We start from the raw sequence: 17,172 nt of genomic DNA, 5'->3' as shown, positions 1-17,172 counted from the left end.
TACTGAATCAGACCCTCGGTCCATCCAAGTCAGTATTGTCTCAAGCTGAGGTTTTTCACACTTACTTCCCTAGACCCTTTTTTGTTGGAGATGCCGTGGATTGAACCTGGGACCTTCTGCTTACCAAGCAGATGCTCTACCACTGAGCCACAGCCCCATTCATGGCTCTCCAAGGTCTCAAGCTGAGGTTATTCACACCTATTTGCCTGGACCCTTTTTAGTTGGAGATGCTGGGGATTGAACCTGGGACCTTCTGCTTACCAAGCAGATGCTCTACCACTGAGCCACAGCCCCATTCATGGCTCTCCAAGGTCTCAAGCTGAGGTTATTCACACCTATTTGCCTGGACCCTTTTTAGTTGGAGATGCTGGGGATTGAACCTGGGACTTTCTGCTTTCCAAGCAGATGCTCTCACTGAGCCACCGTCCCTCCCCTTTGCTCATATGAACATCTGAAGTTGCCTTCTACTGAATCAGACCCTCGGTCCATCAAAGTATTGTCTCCTCAGACTGGCAGTGGCTCTCCAGGGTCTCAAGCTGAGGTTTTTCACGCCTACTTGCCTGGACCCTTTTTAGTTGGAGATGCCAGGGATTGAACCTGGGACCTTCTGCTTACCAAGCAGATGCTCTACCACTGAGCCGCCATCTCTCCCCACCTTCCGTTTGATATATCCAAGTGGGCAGCCGTGTTGGTATGAAGTAGTTGAACAAAGCAGGAGTCAAGTTTCACCTTTAAGACCAACCAGGTTTTATTCAGAACGTAAACTTCCGTGTGCTTTCTAAGCACACTTCATCAGACGAGGATCAATACCTGATCCCCTTGTCTGATGAAGTGTGCTTAGAGAGCACACAGAAGCTTACATTCTGAATACAACTTGGTTGGTCTTAAAGGTGAAACTTGACTCCTGCTTTGTTCAATTCAATGTGTATCATATGCCAAATGATGTGGCATAATTTTCCCATCAACCAATAGAAGAGCTTAGATCTATCTCTTTAGTAAATAGGATTCTCCGGGGTCCTTTTTGCCCTTGCTATTCCCAGTTCTCTGCACCGCATTTTCTTGAAGCCATTAATCTTTTCTTTCCAGGTTACAACCATCCTGTATAAGTAAGTCATAGATCTTAGACCTTTGGACATTGTCTGCAAAGAGGGAGAATTTTCTCCTGGAATTAAAGGTCTGTTTACTCTAGATAGTTCCATAGTACTTAAAATGAAATGTCTTATCTGAAGGTGGATGGAGACGAATAGCTAAAATTCTCCCCTTCTTTTACAACATTTCCTTTGTTGCCTCAAACGGCTGTTCCAACAGAAGTCCATTATCCTTGCAGAAACCAGGCCTCAGATTCAGCAGGAGCTCCTGAAGCTTTCTGAGGGTCCCCCCTCTTCCTTCCCGTCCATCTATCTATCTATCTATCTATCTATCTATCTATCTATCTATCTATCTATCTATCTATCTATCTATCTATCTATCTATCTATCTATCTATCATCTCTCTCTCTCTCTCTCTATCATCTATCATCTATCTATCATCTCTCTCTCTCTCTCTCTCTCTCTCTCTCTCTCTATCTATCTATCATCTCTCTATCTATCTATCATCTATCTATCTATCTATCTCTGTCTCTATCATCTATCATCTCTCTCTCTCTCTCTATCATCTATCTATCATCTCTCTCTCTCTCTCTCTATCTATCTATCATCTCTCTATCTATCTATCATCTATCTATCTATCTCTGTCTCTATCATCTATCATCTCTCTCTCTCTCTCTATCATCTATCTATCATCTCTCTCTCTCTCTCTCTATCATCTATCTATCATCTCTCTCTATCTATCTATCTATCTCTCTATCATCTATCTATCTATCTCTCTATCATCTATCTATCTATCTATCTATCTATCTATCTATCTATCTATCTATCTATCTATCTATTTATCTATCTATTTTATTCCATTTATATCCCACTCTCCCTGCTGAGGCGGGCTCAGGGCGGCTTACACGGACATGCCTATGCATGAGTAGACATAGTGGTGTAATATTAAAGCTGTAAAACATAGAGTAATATAAAACATAAAATACATACAAATATTTCGGTGCTATGATCTTAAGTTTTCAGATTTATAGTTCTCTGTAAAGCAGATCTTCATTTGTCCTCTCCGCAGCTCCTGTACAGCAGATTGTAAGGGGCGGTTCATATGTTGCCCAGAACAGTAGTGGCCAGGAGTCTAGCTTACAAATGCGTGATGGAAGATGTGCCATCTTACAGGCCCTGCAGAACTGTATGAGCTCTCGCAGGGCTCTGACCTACCAACCTTATCCATTGAATAGGAGGTGCAGCTGCATAACAATTGCTGGATGAGGAGAGCGGGCAGCCAGCCAGCCTCCAGGAGCTTTGCCACGCCCCCAGCAGCCCTCATTAACCCCTGAAGAAACCCACCCCACCCGTTCTCTGCTTCTGATGTGATTTTGGGTTGTGGGTGGCTTGCTGGCCTTTTGACTGGGTGGGGTGGCTGGCCATGGACATCCCCAAGTGAGCAAGGCCTGCTTGGGCTGGATGGATCTCGAGCCATCCCAAGCTTGCCTCGCTCACCCGGGGCTCTGCTTTCTTGCATCAGGTTGCTTTTGGCTGGGCGGGGAGGAGAGGTGGCATGTGCTAATGAGTTATGCTAATGAGCTCCACCACCTATTTTTCTACAAAATTACCCCTGGCTTTTGGTTCTAAGCAGCAGTCCGAATAGCCCGGACTAATGAGAGCTCATCAGAGCTTGGAAACGAAGTGGGGTCAACCCATCATTCCTTATTGCTCACAGACAAGCCGAATGAAGAACACACTAACAGAACAGTTATGATACGGATATATATACAGCTTTATATTAAGAAGCAGCAAATATGCTTCAATCCCTGAAGCTGCAGGGAATCCAGCAATTTTGTCTGAGGTTCCAGATTCCAGCTCTGCAAAAAGAAAGGAGTTATATCCTCCTGGGATTTTTTTTTTTTTTTGTATGACGAGTGTAATAAATATATATATCTAAGGTCATCATCGAAGGAGCAGCGTCCAGCTGTTTTAATTTCCCCGGCAGCAGAAGGGCATAAAAGCTCATAAAGCAACACACCGTAATATCCCCCTTCTAATAAAGCGCATCGAAGAACATTGAATCGGACTGGAATAAAAACCATCCTGTGTTTGGGAATCGAGCCTTTAGCTCAGGGGTGTCGAACTCGATTGTTAGGAGGGCCGGATCGGACATAAATGAGACCTTGTCGGGCCGGGCCAGGTGTGGACCTATTGAAGATTAGGAAGCAGAGATATAAACTTTATATAAACTTTTAAACAGAGACGTTTGCAAGCACCAGTTATTTTCGACTCTAGGGTGACGTTGCTTTCACAATGTTTTCACAGCAGACTTCTTACGGGGTGGTTTGCCATTGCCATCCCCAGCCCTCTACACTTCCCCTAAAACATGCTTAAAACGTTAGCACTCGTTGATCTTAAATGTGCTTTCTTTGTATCTCTCCCAAGTGATCCAGGGAACTGGGCAAAGAAAGCTCTGGTTCTTTCCTTCCTTCCCCAGGGGACCAGGAGGAGGAGGAGCCTCAGCCAATAGAAGGAAGAGAGGCTTGACTCAGTCGCTGTGCAATTGAGAAAGCCTGGTAAGGCAAGCTTTCCCTCCCCCTCTCCCCCCCCCATCAGAGGAGCCTCAGCCATTGGAGAAAATAGAGACTTTGCTCTGTAGCTCTGCTGTGCGATCGAGCAAGCCTGGCAAAGCAAACTGTGAGACAGAAGGAAGCAAGAGAGAGGGAGAAGGAAGCAGAGGACAGCCAGTCGCTCGAGGGCCTGATAGGAGCCCTCTGGGGGCCTGGTTTGGCCCCCGGGCCGCATGTTTGACACTCCTGCTTTAGCTGGCTAAGCAGGGTCAGATCCTGGTTAATACTTGGATAGGACACCACGGAGGAAGTTGAAGGTTGCTGCTTAGAGACAGGAAATGGCAAACTGCCTCTGAGCATCTCTTACCCTGTCCTGGACAACTCACAGTAGCCCAGTCTCATCAGATCTCAGAAGCTAAAGAGGATTGCCCCGGTTAGGACTTGGACGGGAGGCCACCGAGGAAGCCCAGGGTTGCTACGCAGAGGCAGGCAATGAGAAACCACCTCCGTTTGTCTCTTGCCTTGTCCAGAACGGCCCAGGCTAGCCCAGTCTCATCAAATCCCAGAAGCTAAGCAGCCTTGGACCTAGGCTTGCCAATCCCCAGGTCCCAGCGGGGATTCTCCTACTTTCCCAGGCTCCTTCCCGCCCCCAGTCAGCTGGCCTGCATGGGGAAGCCCCGCCCCCACAGCCACCATGTGACTTTCCGCCTCCAGAGGCTTCGGTCTCTACTTCCTCTTGGGATGGGGCGTCTGCGTCTTTAAGGCTGACGGGGAGCAGGGGGGGGAGGAGGCGGAACAGCCTTTTGTTGCACAATCTTTGCAGAGGTCGTTTGCATAGCGTGAAGGTAAACTTGAACCTTTGGTTGCCCTGGGTTACTGTGAAAAACTTGGAAGTTCAGCAACTCATGAGTACAGGTGGCAATCCTCCGGTGGGCACCGGTTTGGAGGCCCTCTGGAGCTTCAGGGTCATCAGAAACGGGGGGCAGGGGAAGGAGGGAAATATCTGCTGGACCAGAGGGTACAATGGAGAATTAATCCCGGGGTATCTGGGGCTCTGGAGGGGCGGTTTTTTGAGGTACCAAATTTTCAGTGTATCATCTGATGAGTCTCCTCAAAATGCTCTCCAAGTTTCAAAACGATTGGACCAAGGGTTCCAATTCTATGAGCCCCCCCAAAAGGTGCCCCAATCCTTCATTATTTCTAATGTAGGGAAGGCATTAAAAAGGTATGTGGTCTCCTTAAATGTGATGGCCAGAACTCCCTTTGGAGTTCAGTTGTGCTTGTCACAACTTCACTTATGGCTCCACCCCCAGTGTCTCCTGGCTCCACCCCCAAAGTCTCCTGGCTCCACCCCCAAAGTCCCCAGATATTTCTTGAATTGGACTTGGCAACCCTAAATGGACCTGATTAGTATTTGAATGGGAAATCTCCATGGAAGTCCACAATGGTAAGCCACCTCTGCCCCTCTCGCCTTCAAAACCTCTGAGCTGGCTCTGACTTCATGGCGCTGTCCAACCACCGTGTGCAGCTGCAAAAAAAAAAAAGGCCAACGCCATCCTGGGAATTATTAGGAAGGGAATTGAAAACAGCCAGTATCCTCATGCCCTTGTATCAGTCGATGGTGCGGCCTCATTTGGCATACTGTGTACAATTCTGGTCACTGTACCTCAAAAAAGATATTATAGCATTGGAAAAAAGTGCAGAAAAGGGCAACTAGAAGGATTCAAAGGTTGGAACACTTTCCCTATGAAGAAAGGTTAAAATGCTTGGGGCTCTTTAGCTTGGAGAAACGTCTACTGAGGGGTGACATGATAAAGGTTTACAAGATTATGCATGGGATAGAGAAGATAGAGAAAGAAGGACTTTTCTCCCTTTCTCACAATACAAGAACTCGTGGACATTCAATGAAATTGCTGAGCAGTCAGGTTAGAGCGGATAAAAGGAAGTCCTTCTTCTTCACCCAAAGAGTGATTAACACATGGAATTCATTGCCACAGTAGGTGGTGGCAGCTGCAAGCATAGACAGCTTCGAGACGGGATTGGGTCAACATCTGGAGCAGAGGTCCATCAGTGACTATCAGCCATGGTGTATTGTTGGAACTCTCTGTCTGGGGCAATGATGCTGTATATTCTTGGTGCTTGGGGGGCAACAGTGGGAGGGCTTTTAGTGTCCTGGCCCCACTGGTGGACCTCCTGATGGCACTTGTTTTTTTTGGCCACTGTGTGACACAGTGTTGGACTGGATGGGCCATTGGCCTGATCCAACAGGGTTTATCTTATGTTCTTATGTCTGGGGCAGTGAGGCTCTGTTTTCTCAGTGCTTCTGGTGTGGGCAACAGTGGAAGGGCTTCTAGTGTCCTGGTCCAACTGATGGACCTCCTGATAGCACCTGGGGTTTTTTTTGGCCACTTTTTGACACAGAGTGTTGGACTGGATGGGCCATTGGCCTGATCCAACAGGACTTCTCTTATGTTCTTAACCACAAAGAGAGGGGAAGAAAAAAGAAACCAACCAAGCAAAACTTCCAAAGGAAGTTTAGGATATTAAGGGACCCAAGGCTAGAAACATCAGTCGTTATAGACGGAAGTGCACGTGTTTATTACAAAAGCATATAAAAACTTGTAGGGACCCTCACGAAATCATGGAAGTGACAAACGCACATGAAAGATACATATACGACCTGATGCGTTTCAGCCTGCAGAGGCCTTCTTCAGAGGTCAAAACGCAACCAAGTTCCGGTTACACTTATCGATCAACAAACAATTGATATAGGACCCAAAATGGAATGTTCCAATATGGAAATGAGACAGTTTTTGGAAGGCCATAAATGTGTCTCGCCTTGTGTCAGCAGCAATTGCATGCATAGCCAAGACCTTTTTTTTTTTAGCAGGATTGCACAGGGATACCGTTCCAGCTGGCTTGGTGCCGGGGGTGTGTGGCCTAAAATGCAAATGAGATCCCGCTGGGCTTCTTCTACAAAAAAAGCCTTGTGTGAAACAATGGTGATGTCAGGGGGATTGGCCTTATGTGCAAATAAGTTCCTTCTGGGCTTTTTCTACAAAAAAAGGTCCTTTATACAGCAAATAATAATAGCGCAAATCTGCACCATTCAGTTTAGGTCCTAAAATCCAGGGGGACAGAGCTAGCTGGTTAGAACACTGCTCGAAACACCAAGGAGGGGACAAGTCAAATGAGAGTGGAGCTCAAAAGTTGCTGATTGTTTTTCTTTGTTTCCTGACCCCGCACAGCCGGACGAGTTGACCAACGCTCTGGAGATCAGCAACATCGTCTTCACCAGCATGTTTGCACTCGAGATGCTCCTCAAGCTGTTGGCCTTTGGCATCTGGGGCTACATCAAGAACCCCTACAACATTTTCGATGGCATCATCGTTGTGATCAGGTCAGTTCGCCTCTCAGGTTTCATCCCCAGTGAAGAAGGCTGTACAGCACAGGGGGGTGCATCAGTCTTGAGACAGTGAAAGTCAGGGATATTTCTTACTCTTCTTAAAATAATATAGGTGGTGGGGGGGGGTTCATAAGGATGTAAGAAGAGCCCTGCTGAATCAGACCAGTGAGGGTCCATCTAGTACAACATCTAGTCCAGCATCTGTGGAGACTGGGTGAGTGGGCGTCAACGTGGCAGATGCGGTTCAATGTGGCCAAGTGCAAAGTGATGCACATTGGGGCCAAGAATCCCAGCTACAAATACAAGTTGATGGGTTGTGAACTGGCAGAGACTGACCAAGAGAGAGATCTTGGGGTCATGGTAGATAACTCACTGAAAATGTCAAGACAGTGTGCGTTTGCAATAAAAAAGGCCAACACCATGCTGGGAATTATTAGGAAGGGAATTGAAAACAAATCAGCCAGTATCATAATGCCCCTGTATAAATCGATGGTGCGGTCTCATTTGGAATACTGTGTGCAATTCTGGTCACCGCACCTCAAAAAAGATATTATAGCATTGGAAAAAGTGCAGAAAAGGGCAACTAGAATGATTAAAGGTTTGGAACACTTTCCCTATGAAGAAAGGTTAAAACGCTTGGGGCTCTTTAGCTTGGAGATACATCGACTGCAGGGTGACATGAGAGGGGTTTACAAGATTATGCATGGGATGGAGAAAGTAGAGAAAGAAGTCCTTTTCTCCCTTTCTCACAATACAAGAACTTGAGGGCATTCAAAGAAATTGCTGAGCAGTCAGGTTAGAATGGATAAAAGGAAGTCCTTCTTCACCCAAAGGGTGATTAACACGTGGAATTCACTGCCACAGGAGGTGGTGGCGGCTACAAGCATAGCCAGCTTCAGGAGGGAATTGGATAAAAATATGGAGCAGAGATCCATCAGTGTCTGTTAGCCATTCTGTGTGTGTGTGTGTGTGCGTGCGCACTGGCCACTGTGTGATACAGAGCGCTGGACTGGATGGGCCATTGGCCTGATCCAACATGGCTTCTCTTATGTTCTTATGCCATGGTCTCTGTGGAGGAGGGCAGAACGACAGCATGGAAAACACAGCACGTGTAGATCTCCCAAGATGCACTCCTGCTATCTTCCACCAGTAGCTGGGCCATTCCAGGACAACCTGGTCAGAGCTAGCTGGTCAGTACACTGCTTGAAACACCAAGGAGAGGACAAGTCAAATGAGATTGGAGCTCAAAAGTTGCTGATTGGCCACTGGAAGGGCTTCTTTTTTTGTAGCAGGAACTCCTTTGCATATTAGGCGACACACCCCTGATATAGCCAGTCCTCCAAGAGCTTACAGGGCCTGCTGTACAGGGCCTACTTTAAGCTCCAGGAGGATTGGCTACATTGGGGGTGTGGCCTTATATGCAAAGGAGTTCCTACTACAAAAAAGAAGCCCTGGCCACTGGTGTGTGAAACGATAGTTGTGATGCAGACCGTTCCCAATTAATCCATGCCTGAAACTGATGAGTCTCTTGTTTGGTGTTGCAGCGTCTGGGAGATCATCGGCCAATCGGACGGAGGCCTTTCCGTGCTGAGAACCTTCCGGCTCCTCAGGGTCCTAAAGCTGGTGCGGTTCATGCCGGCTCTCCGGCGCCAGCTTGTGGTTCTGATGAAGACGATGGACAACGTGGCCACCTTCTGCATGCTGCTGATGCTCTTCATCTTCATCTTCAGGTATGTGCTGGAACACCCCTCTTTCCTTGGCAGGCCTTGAGAGCCCCAAGTGAGTGAGGCCTGCTTCGACTGGCTGGATCTCTAGCCAGCCCGAGCAGGCCTCGCTCGCCCGGAGTTCTTTCTTGCATCGGGTTCCTTTTGACTGGTGTGGGGGGGGGGGCAGGATATGCGAATGAGTTATGCGAATGAGCTCCGCCACCTGTTTTTCTACAAAACAACCCCTTTTCCTCGGTATCTCTTCCCTCCGCAACGTAATTGTTCTTAACTCTTTCAAGAGCCGAATGACAATAATTGGCCGTATTTGGCCCCGTGGCCGGTGCTAGGGTTTTTGGTGTCCTAGGCAAGCTGCCCACTAGTGGCCACCTCCTGAAATTTTTTTGAATGAGAGAATTGTAGGAGAAATGAAGAAACCTGAGACTATTTACATTTTTAATATACAGGTTTTTATTTTAAGTTTTATTTATTTATTGATTGATTGATTTTAAAAAGTGAGATTAAACAATAAAAATGGTGAGAATAGGACTTGATCCTTTTAGTGCCAGGGACAAGATCGTGACATGACCATTTCTACTTGATCTTCTTAGCTGGAGGTGCCAGGGACAAGACCTTGTGCATGCGAGAAAGATGCTCTACCACTGAGCTAAGGTTCCCACCCCATGGCTCTCCTTTTAGCTGGAGGTGCCAGGGACAAGACCTTGGGCGCGCGAGAAAGATGCTCTACCACTGAGCTAAGGCTCCCACCCCATGGCTCTCCTTTTAGCTGGAGGTGCCAGGGACAAGACCTTGTGCATGCGAGAAAGATGCTCTACCACTGAGCTAAGGCTCCCACCCCATGGCTCTCCTTTTAGTTTGAGGGGCCAGGGACAAGACCTTGTGCATGCGAGAAAGATGCTCTACTATTGAGCTAAGGCTCCCACCACATGGCTCTCCTTTTAGCTGGAGGTGCCAGGGACAAGACCTTGTGCGTGCGAGAAACATGCTCTACCACTGAGCTAAGGCTCCCACCCCATGGCTCTCCCTTTAGCTGGAGGTGCCAGGGACAAGACCTTGTGCGTGCGAGAAACATGCTCTACCACTGAGCTATGGCTCCCACCCCATGGCTCTCCTTTTAGCTGGAGGTGCCAGGTACAAGACCTTGTGCATGCGAGAAAGATGCTCTGCCACTGAGCTATGGCTCCCACCCCATGGCTCTCCTTTTAGTTGGAGGTGCCAGGAACAAAACCTTGTGCATGCGAGAAAGATGCTCTGCCACTGAGCTATGGCTCCCACCGCATGGCTCTCCTTTTAGCTGGAGGTTCCAGGGACAAGACCTTGTGCATGCGAGAAAGATGCTCTGCCACTGAGCTATGGCTCCCACCCCATGGCTCTCCTTTTAGCTGGAGGTGCCAGGGACAAGACCTTGTGCATGCGAGAAACATGCTCTGCCACTGAGCTAAGGCTCCCACCCCGTGGCTCTCCTTTTAGCTGGAGGTGCCAGGGACAAGACCTTGTGCATGCGAGAAAGATGCTCTACCCTTGAGCTAGGGCTCCCACCCCATGGCTCTCCTTTTAGTTGGAGGTGCCAGGAACAAAACCTTGTGCATGCGAGAAAGATGCTCTGCCCCTGAGCTATGGCTCCCACCCCATGGCTCTCCTTTTAGCTGGAGGTGCCAGGGACAAGACCTTGTGCATGCGAGAAAAATGCTCTGCCACTAAGCTATGGCTCCCACTCCATGGCTCTCCTTTTAGCTGGAGGTGCCAGGGACAAGACCTTGTGCATGAGAGAAAGATGCTCTGCCCCTGAGCTAGGGCTCCCACCCCATGGCTCTCCTTTTAGTTGGAGGTGCCAGGGACAAATCCTTGTGCATGTGAGAAAGATGCTCTGCCACTGAGCTAAGGTTCCCACCCCATGGCTCTCCTTTTAGCTGGAGGTGCCAGGAACAAGACCTTGTGCATGCAAGAAAGATGCTCTACCACTGAGCTAAGGCTCCCACCCCGTGGCTCTCCTTTTAGCTGGAGGTGCCAGGGACAAGACCTTGTGCATGCGAGAAAGATGCTCTACCCTTGAGCTAGGGCTCCCACCCCATGGCTCTCCTTTTAGTTGGAGGTGCCAGGAACAAAACCTTGTGCATGCGAGAAAGATGCTCTACCACTGAGCGAAGGCTCCCACCCCATGGCTCTCCTTTTAGCTGGAGGTGCCAGGGACAAGACATTGTGCCTGCGAGAAAGATGCTCTACCACTGAGCTAAGGCTCCCACCCATGGCTCTCCTTTTAGCTGGAGGTGCCAGGGACAAGACGTTGTGCATGCGAGAAAGATGCTCTACCACTGAGCTAAGGCTCCCACCCATGGCTCTCCTTTTAGCTGGAGGTGCCAGGGACAAGACCTTGTGCATGCGAGAAAGATGCTCTACCACTGAGCTAAGGCTCCCACCCCGTGGCTCTCCTTTTAGCTGGAGGTGTCAGGGACAAGACCTTGTGCATGCGAGAAAGATGCTCTACCACTGAGCTAAGGCTCCCACCCCAGGGCTCTCCTTTTAGTTGGAGGTGCCAGGGACAAGACCTTGTGCATGCGAGAAAGATGCTCTACCACTGAGCTAAGGCTCCCACCCCATGGCTCTCCTTTTAGTTGGAGGGGCCAGGGACAAGACCTTGTGCATGCGAGAAAGATGCTCTACCACTGAGCTAAGGCTCCCACCCCATGGCTCTCCTTTTAGCTGGAGGTGCCAGGGACAAGACCTTGTGCGTGCGAGAAAGATGCTCTACCACTGAGCTAAGGCTCCCACCCCATGGCTCTCCCTTTAGCTGGAGGTGCCAGGGACAAGACCTTGTGCGTGCGAGAAACATGCTCTACCACTGAGCTATGGCTCCCACCCCATGGCTCTCCTTTTAGCTGGAGGTGCCAGGGACAAGACCTTGTGCATGCGAGAAAGATGCTCTGCCACTGAGCTATGGCTCCCACCCCATGGCTCTCCTTTTAGCTGGAGGTTCCAGGGACAAGACCTTGTGCATGTGAGAAAGATGCTCTGCCACTGAGCTATGGCTCCCACCCCATGACTCTCCTTTTAGCTGGAGGTGCCAGGAACAAGACCTTGTGCATGCGAGAAAGATGCTCTACCCTTGAGCTAGGGCTCCCACCCCATGGCTCTCCTTTTAGTTGGAGGTGCCAGGAACAAAACCTTGTGCATGCGAGAAAGATGCTCTGCCACTGAGCTATGGCTCCCACCCCATGGCTCTCCTTTTAGCTGGAGGTGCCAGGGACAAGACCTTGTGCATGCGAGAAAGATGCTCTACCACTGAGCTAAGGCTCCCACCCCATGGCTTTCCTTTTAGCTGGAGGTGCCAGGGACAAGACCTTGTGCGTGCGAGAAACATGCTCTACCACTGAGCTAAGGCTCCCACCCCATGGCTCTCCCTTTAGCTGGAGGTGCCAGGGACAAGACCTTGTGCGTGCGAGAAACATGCTCTACCACTGAGCTATGGCTCCCACCCCATGGCTCTCCTTTTAGCTGGAGGTGCCAGGGACAAGACCTTGTGCATGCGAGAAAGATGCTCTGCCACTGAGCTATGGCTCCCACCCCATGGCTCTCCTTTTAGCTGGAGGTTCCAGGGACAAGACCTTGTGCATGCGAGAAAGATGCTCTGCCACTGAGCTATGGCTCCCACCCCATGGCTCTCCTTTTAGCTGGAGGTGCCAGGGACAAGACCTTGTGCATGCGAGAAAGATGCTCTACCCTTGAGCTAGGGCTCCCACCCCATGGCTCTCCTTTTAGTTGGAGGTGCCAGGAACAAAACCTTGTGCATGCGAGAAAGATGCTCTGCCACTGAGCTATGGCTCCCACCCCATGGCTCTCCTTTTAGCTGGAGGTGCCAGGGACAAGACCTTGTGCATGCGAGAAAGATGCTCTACCACTGAGCTAAGGCTCCCACCCCATGGCTTTCCTTTTAGCTGGAGGTGCCAGGGACAAGACCTTGTGCGTGCGAGAAACATGCTCTACCACTGAGCTAAGGCTCCCACCCCATGGCTCTCCCTTTAGCTGGAGGTGCCAGGGACAAGACCTTGTGCGTGCGAGAAACATGCTCTACCACTGAGCTATGGCTCCCACCCCATGGCTCTCCTTTTAGCTGGAGGTGCCAGGGACAAGACCTTGTGCATGCGAGAAAGATGCTCTGCCACTGAGCTATGGCTCCCACCCCATGGCTCTCCTTTTAGCTGGAGGTTCCAGGGACAAGACCTTGTGCATGCGAGAAAGATGCTCTGCCACTGAGCTATGGCTCCCACCCCATGGCTCTCCTTTTAGCTGGAGGTGCCAGGGACAAGACCTTGTGCATGCGAGAAAGATGCTCTACCCTTGAGCTAGGGCTCCCACCCCATGGCTCTCCTTTTAGTTGGAGGTGCCAGGAACAAAACCTTGTGCATGCGAGAAAGATGCTCTGCCACTGAGCTATGGCTCCCACCCCATGGCTCTCCTTTTAGCTGGAGGTGCCAGGGACAAGACCTTGTGCATGCGAGAAAGATGCTCTGCCACTGAGCTATGGCTCCCACCCCATGGCTCTCCTTTTAGCTGGAGGTGCCAGGGACAAGACCTTGTGCATGCGAGAAAGATGCTCTACCCTTGAGCTAGGGCTACCACCCCATGGCTCTCCTTTTAGTTGGAGGTGCCAGGGACAAGATCTTGTGCATGCGAGAAAGATGCTCTACCCTTGAGCTAGGGCTCCCACCCCATGGCTCTCCTTTTAGCTGGAGGTGCCAGGAACAAAACCTTGTGCATGCGAGAAAGATGCTCTGCCCCTGAGCTATGGCTCCCACCCCATGGCTCTCCTTTTAGCTGGAGGTGCCAGGGACAAGACCTTGTGCATGCGAGAAAGATGCTCTGCCACTGAGCTATGGCTCCCACCCCATGGCTCTCCTTTTAGCTGGAGGTGCCAGGGACAAGACATTGTGCCTACGAGAAAGATGCTCTACCCTTGAGCTAGGGCTCCCACCCCATGGCTCTCTTTTTAGTTGGAGGTTCCAGGGACAAATCCTTGTGCATGTGAGAAAATGCTCTACCACTGAGCTGAGGCTCCCATCCCAAGGCCCTCCTTTTAGCTAGAGAGTCCAGGGACAAGACCTTGTGCATGTGAGAAAGATGCTCTACACCTGAGCTAGGGCTCCCACTCCATGGCTCTCCTTTTAGCTGGAGGTGCCAGGGACAAGACCTTGTGCATGAGAGAAAGATGCTCTGCCCCTGAGCTAGGGCTCCCACCCCATGGCTCTCCTTTTAGTTGGAGGTGCCAGGGACAAATCCTTGTGCATGTGAGAAAGATGCTCTGCCACTGAGCTAAGGCTCCCACCCCATGGCTCTCCTTTTAGCTGGAGGTGCCAGGAACAAGACCTTGTGCATGCGAGAAAGATGCTCTACCACTGAGCTAAGGCTCCCACCCCATGGCTCTCCTTTTAGCTGGAGGTGCCAGGGACAAGACCTTGTGCATGCGATAAAGATGCTCTACCACTGAGCTAGGCCTCCCACCCCATGGCTCTCCTTTTAGCTGGAGGTGCCAGGGACAAGACCTTGTGCATGCGAGAAAGATGCTCTACCACTGAGCTAAGGCTCCCACCCTGTGGCTCTCCTTTTAGCTGGAGGTGCCAGGGACAAGACCTTGTGCATGCGAGAAAGATGCTCTACCACTGAGCTAAGGCTCCCACCCCGTGGCTCTCCTTTTAGCTGGAGGTGCCAGGGACAAAACCTTGTGCATGCGAGAAAGATGCTCTACCACTGAGCTAAGGCTCCCACCCCTTGGCTCTGTTATAGTCGAGTAGGAAGGAGGAGTGGCATTAGACAACTTCAACAGGAGCCAATATTTAGAAACTATAATTAGCTCTTCTTCAGCTTTTGCAATTGGTTAATTTATCCCTGCTGGGCTCTGAGGAGTGCACCATGCAGGCGCCATCCACCTTTGCATTTCCCGGGTCTGTAACAGACCTGGAGAATGCAACATTGGACTTTGCAATGCCTGTGCTCCACAGAGCCTGCTTTCTGTTGGGGAAGGCAGGCTCCAAGGAGCACACACGCTGCGCATGGGGAGAGGGGGTGCCTGGGGGCTGACCCTAGGCTAGGTGGCGCCCTAGGCGGTTGCCTACTTCATCTACTCTCATACACCGGCCATGTTTGCCCGGCAAGTATCAGGGGCAGCTTCACGAAAAATTGACAGGCTGAAATGTATTTCTGTGAAGCACACTGGGATAATCACCCTGTGTTTCTATCTAAGAGCAAAGCATCCAAACTTCTTTAATTTTTGTTTAGTTGCCCTGTAAAAAACATTGGATTTAAAGACATCTCTTTAACACTGTGCCCCGTGGCCCCAGTACTGCAGTCCTAAGCTCTGCTCACGACCTGAGTTCGATCCCAGCAGAAGCTGGTTTTCAGGTAGCCGCCGGCTCCAGGTTGACTCAGCCTTCCATCCTTCCGAGGTCGGTAAATTGAGTACCCAGCTTGCTGGGGGGGAAATGAAGAAGAAGATATTGGGTTTATATCCCGCACTCCACTCCGAAGAGTTTCAGAGCGGCTCACAATCTCCTTTCCCTTCCTCCCCCACAACAGTCACCCTGTGAGGTAGATGAAGATATTGGATTTATATCCCGCCCTCCACTCTGAAGAGTCTCAGAGCGGCTCACAATCTCCTTTCCCTTCCTCCCCCACAACAGACACCCTGTGAGGTAGATGAAGATATTGGATTTATATCCCGCCCTCCACTCCGAAGTGTCTCAGAGCGGCTCACAATCTCCTTTACTTTCCTCCCGCACAACAGACACCCTGTGAAGTGGGTGGGGCTGGAGAGGGCTCTCACAGCAGCTGCCCTTTCAAGGACAACCTCTGCCAGGGCTATGGCTGACCCAAGGCCATGCCAGCAGGTGCAAGTGGAGGAGTGGGGAATCAAACCTGGTTCTACCCAGATAAGAGTCCAAGCAGTTAACCATTACACCAAACCGGCTCTTGATGTGTAGATGACTGGGGAAGGCAATGGCAAACCACCCGGTAAAAAAGTCTGCTGTGAAAACGTCGTGAAAGCAACGTCACCCCAGAGTCAGAAACGACTGGTGCTTGCACAGGGGACCTTTCCTTTTCCTTTCCTCATGGCTTGGGCTCTGCAGCCATCGGTGAAAGGGCTTGAATATCCTCTTGCAAGGGCAGAGAAACACCAAGGCTTTAAGCACCACATTGAAACCTTGATTTCTCTTCTAGCATTCTTGGCATGCATCTTTTTGGGTGCAAGTTCGGCTTGAAAACAGATACGGGGGACACCATCCCGGACAGAAAGAACTTTGATTCCTTGCTCTGGGCAATCGTCACTGTCTTTCAGGTAAGAATCCCTAAAAGTCTGTACTTCCTCCCAAGGACATAGGAATAAACAGCTTTAAAAGAGGATTGGATAAATTAGTGGAGATTAAGCCTATCAATGGTTATTAGCCATAGTGCCTGAGGGGAAACTTTACATTCAGAGGCACTAAACCTCTGAATCCCAGCACCAGGAGGCATTACCAGGGGAAGGCCTTGGCCTCTATGCTCTGGTGTTGGCCCTCTAGAGGAACTTGTTGACCACTGTGTGAGACAGGATGTTGGTTTAGATGGACTGTGGGTCTGATCCAACAGAGCTCTTCTGATGTTCTTCTCAGGAGAAGGCCTCAGTCACTGTGGTTGGCCCTCCAGAGGAACAGGTTGGCCACTGTGTGAGATGGGATGCTGGATTAGATGGACCCTCCCTGGTCTGATCCAGCAGGGCTCTTCTGATGTTCTTCTCAGGGGAAGGCCTCGTCCTCTCTGTCCTGTTGTTGGCCCTCCAGAGGAACTGGTTGGCCACTGTGTGAGACAGGAGGCTGGACTAGATGGACCCTCACTGGTCTGACCCAGCAGGGCTCTTCTGATGTTCTTCTCAGGAGAAGGCCTCAGGCTCTCTTTCCTGTTGCTGGACATCCAGAGGAACTGATTGGCCCCTGTGTGAGACAGCAGGCTGGACTAGATGGACCCTCCTGGTCTGACCCAGCAGGGCTCTTCTGATGTTCTTCTCAGGAGAAGGCCTCAGGCTCTCTTTCCTGTTGCTGGACATCCAGAGGAACTGGTTGACTGATGTGTCGGAAAGGATGATGGACTAGACAGACTATTGGTCTGAGCTGGCAGGGCTCTTCTGATAGCCTTGACCTCTATGCCCTGTTGTTAGCCCTCCAGGGGAACTGGTTGGCCACTGTGTGAGACAGGAGGTTGGACTAGATGAACCCTCAATGGTCTAATCCAGCAGGGCTCTTCTGATGTTCTTCTCAGAGGAATGCCTTGTACTCTCTGCCCTGCTGTTGGCCCTCTAGAGGAACAGGTTGGCAACTGTGTGAGATGGGATGCTGGATTAGATGGACCACTGGTCTGATCCAGGAGGGTTCTTCTGA

General features: G+C 50.2%; 1 protein-coding gene across 1 annotated transcript in view; it reads left to right on the top strand.

The window, feature by feature from the left end:
- Nucleotides 1-17,172, top strand: part of CACNA1H (calcium voltage-gated channel subunit alpha1 H) — a 251,909-nt gene that overhangs the window by 128,450 nt on the left and 106,287 nt on the right. Inside the window, 3 exon segments of the mRNA XM_060260465.1 lie at nt 6,889-7,040; nt 8,591-8,776; nt 15,980-16,097. Coding sequence (XP_060116448.1) covers nt 6,889-7,040; nt 8,591-8,776; nt 15,980-16,097 — 456 coding nt within the window.

This window comes from Heteronotia binoei, chromosome 20 (genome assembly GCF_032191835.1).
Source record: "Heteronotia binoei isolate CCM8104 ecotype False Entrance Well chromosome 20, APGP_CSIRO_Hbin_v1, whole genome shotgun sequence".
NCBI classification, from domain to species: domain Eukaryota; kingdom Metazoa; phylum Chordata; class Lepidosauria; order Squamata; family Gekkonidae; genus Heteronotia; species Heteronotia binoei.
Note: the sequence above shows the minus strand (reverse complement) of the source record. Positions and strands in the feature narration are given on the sequence as shown.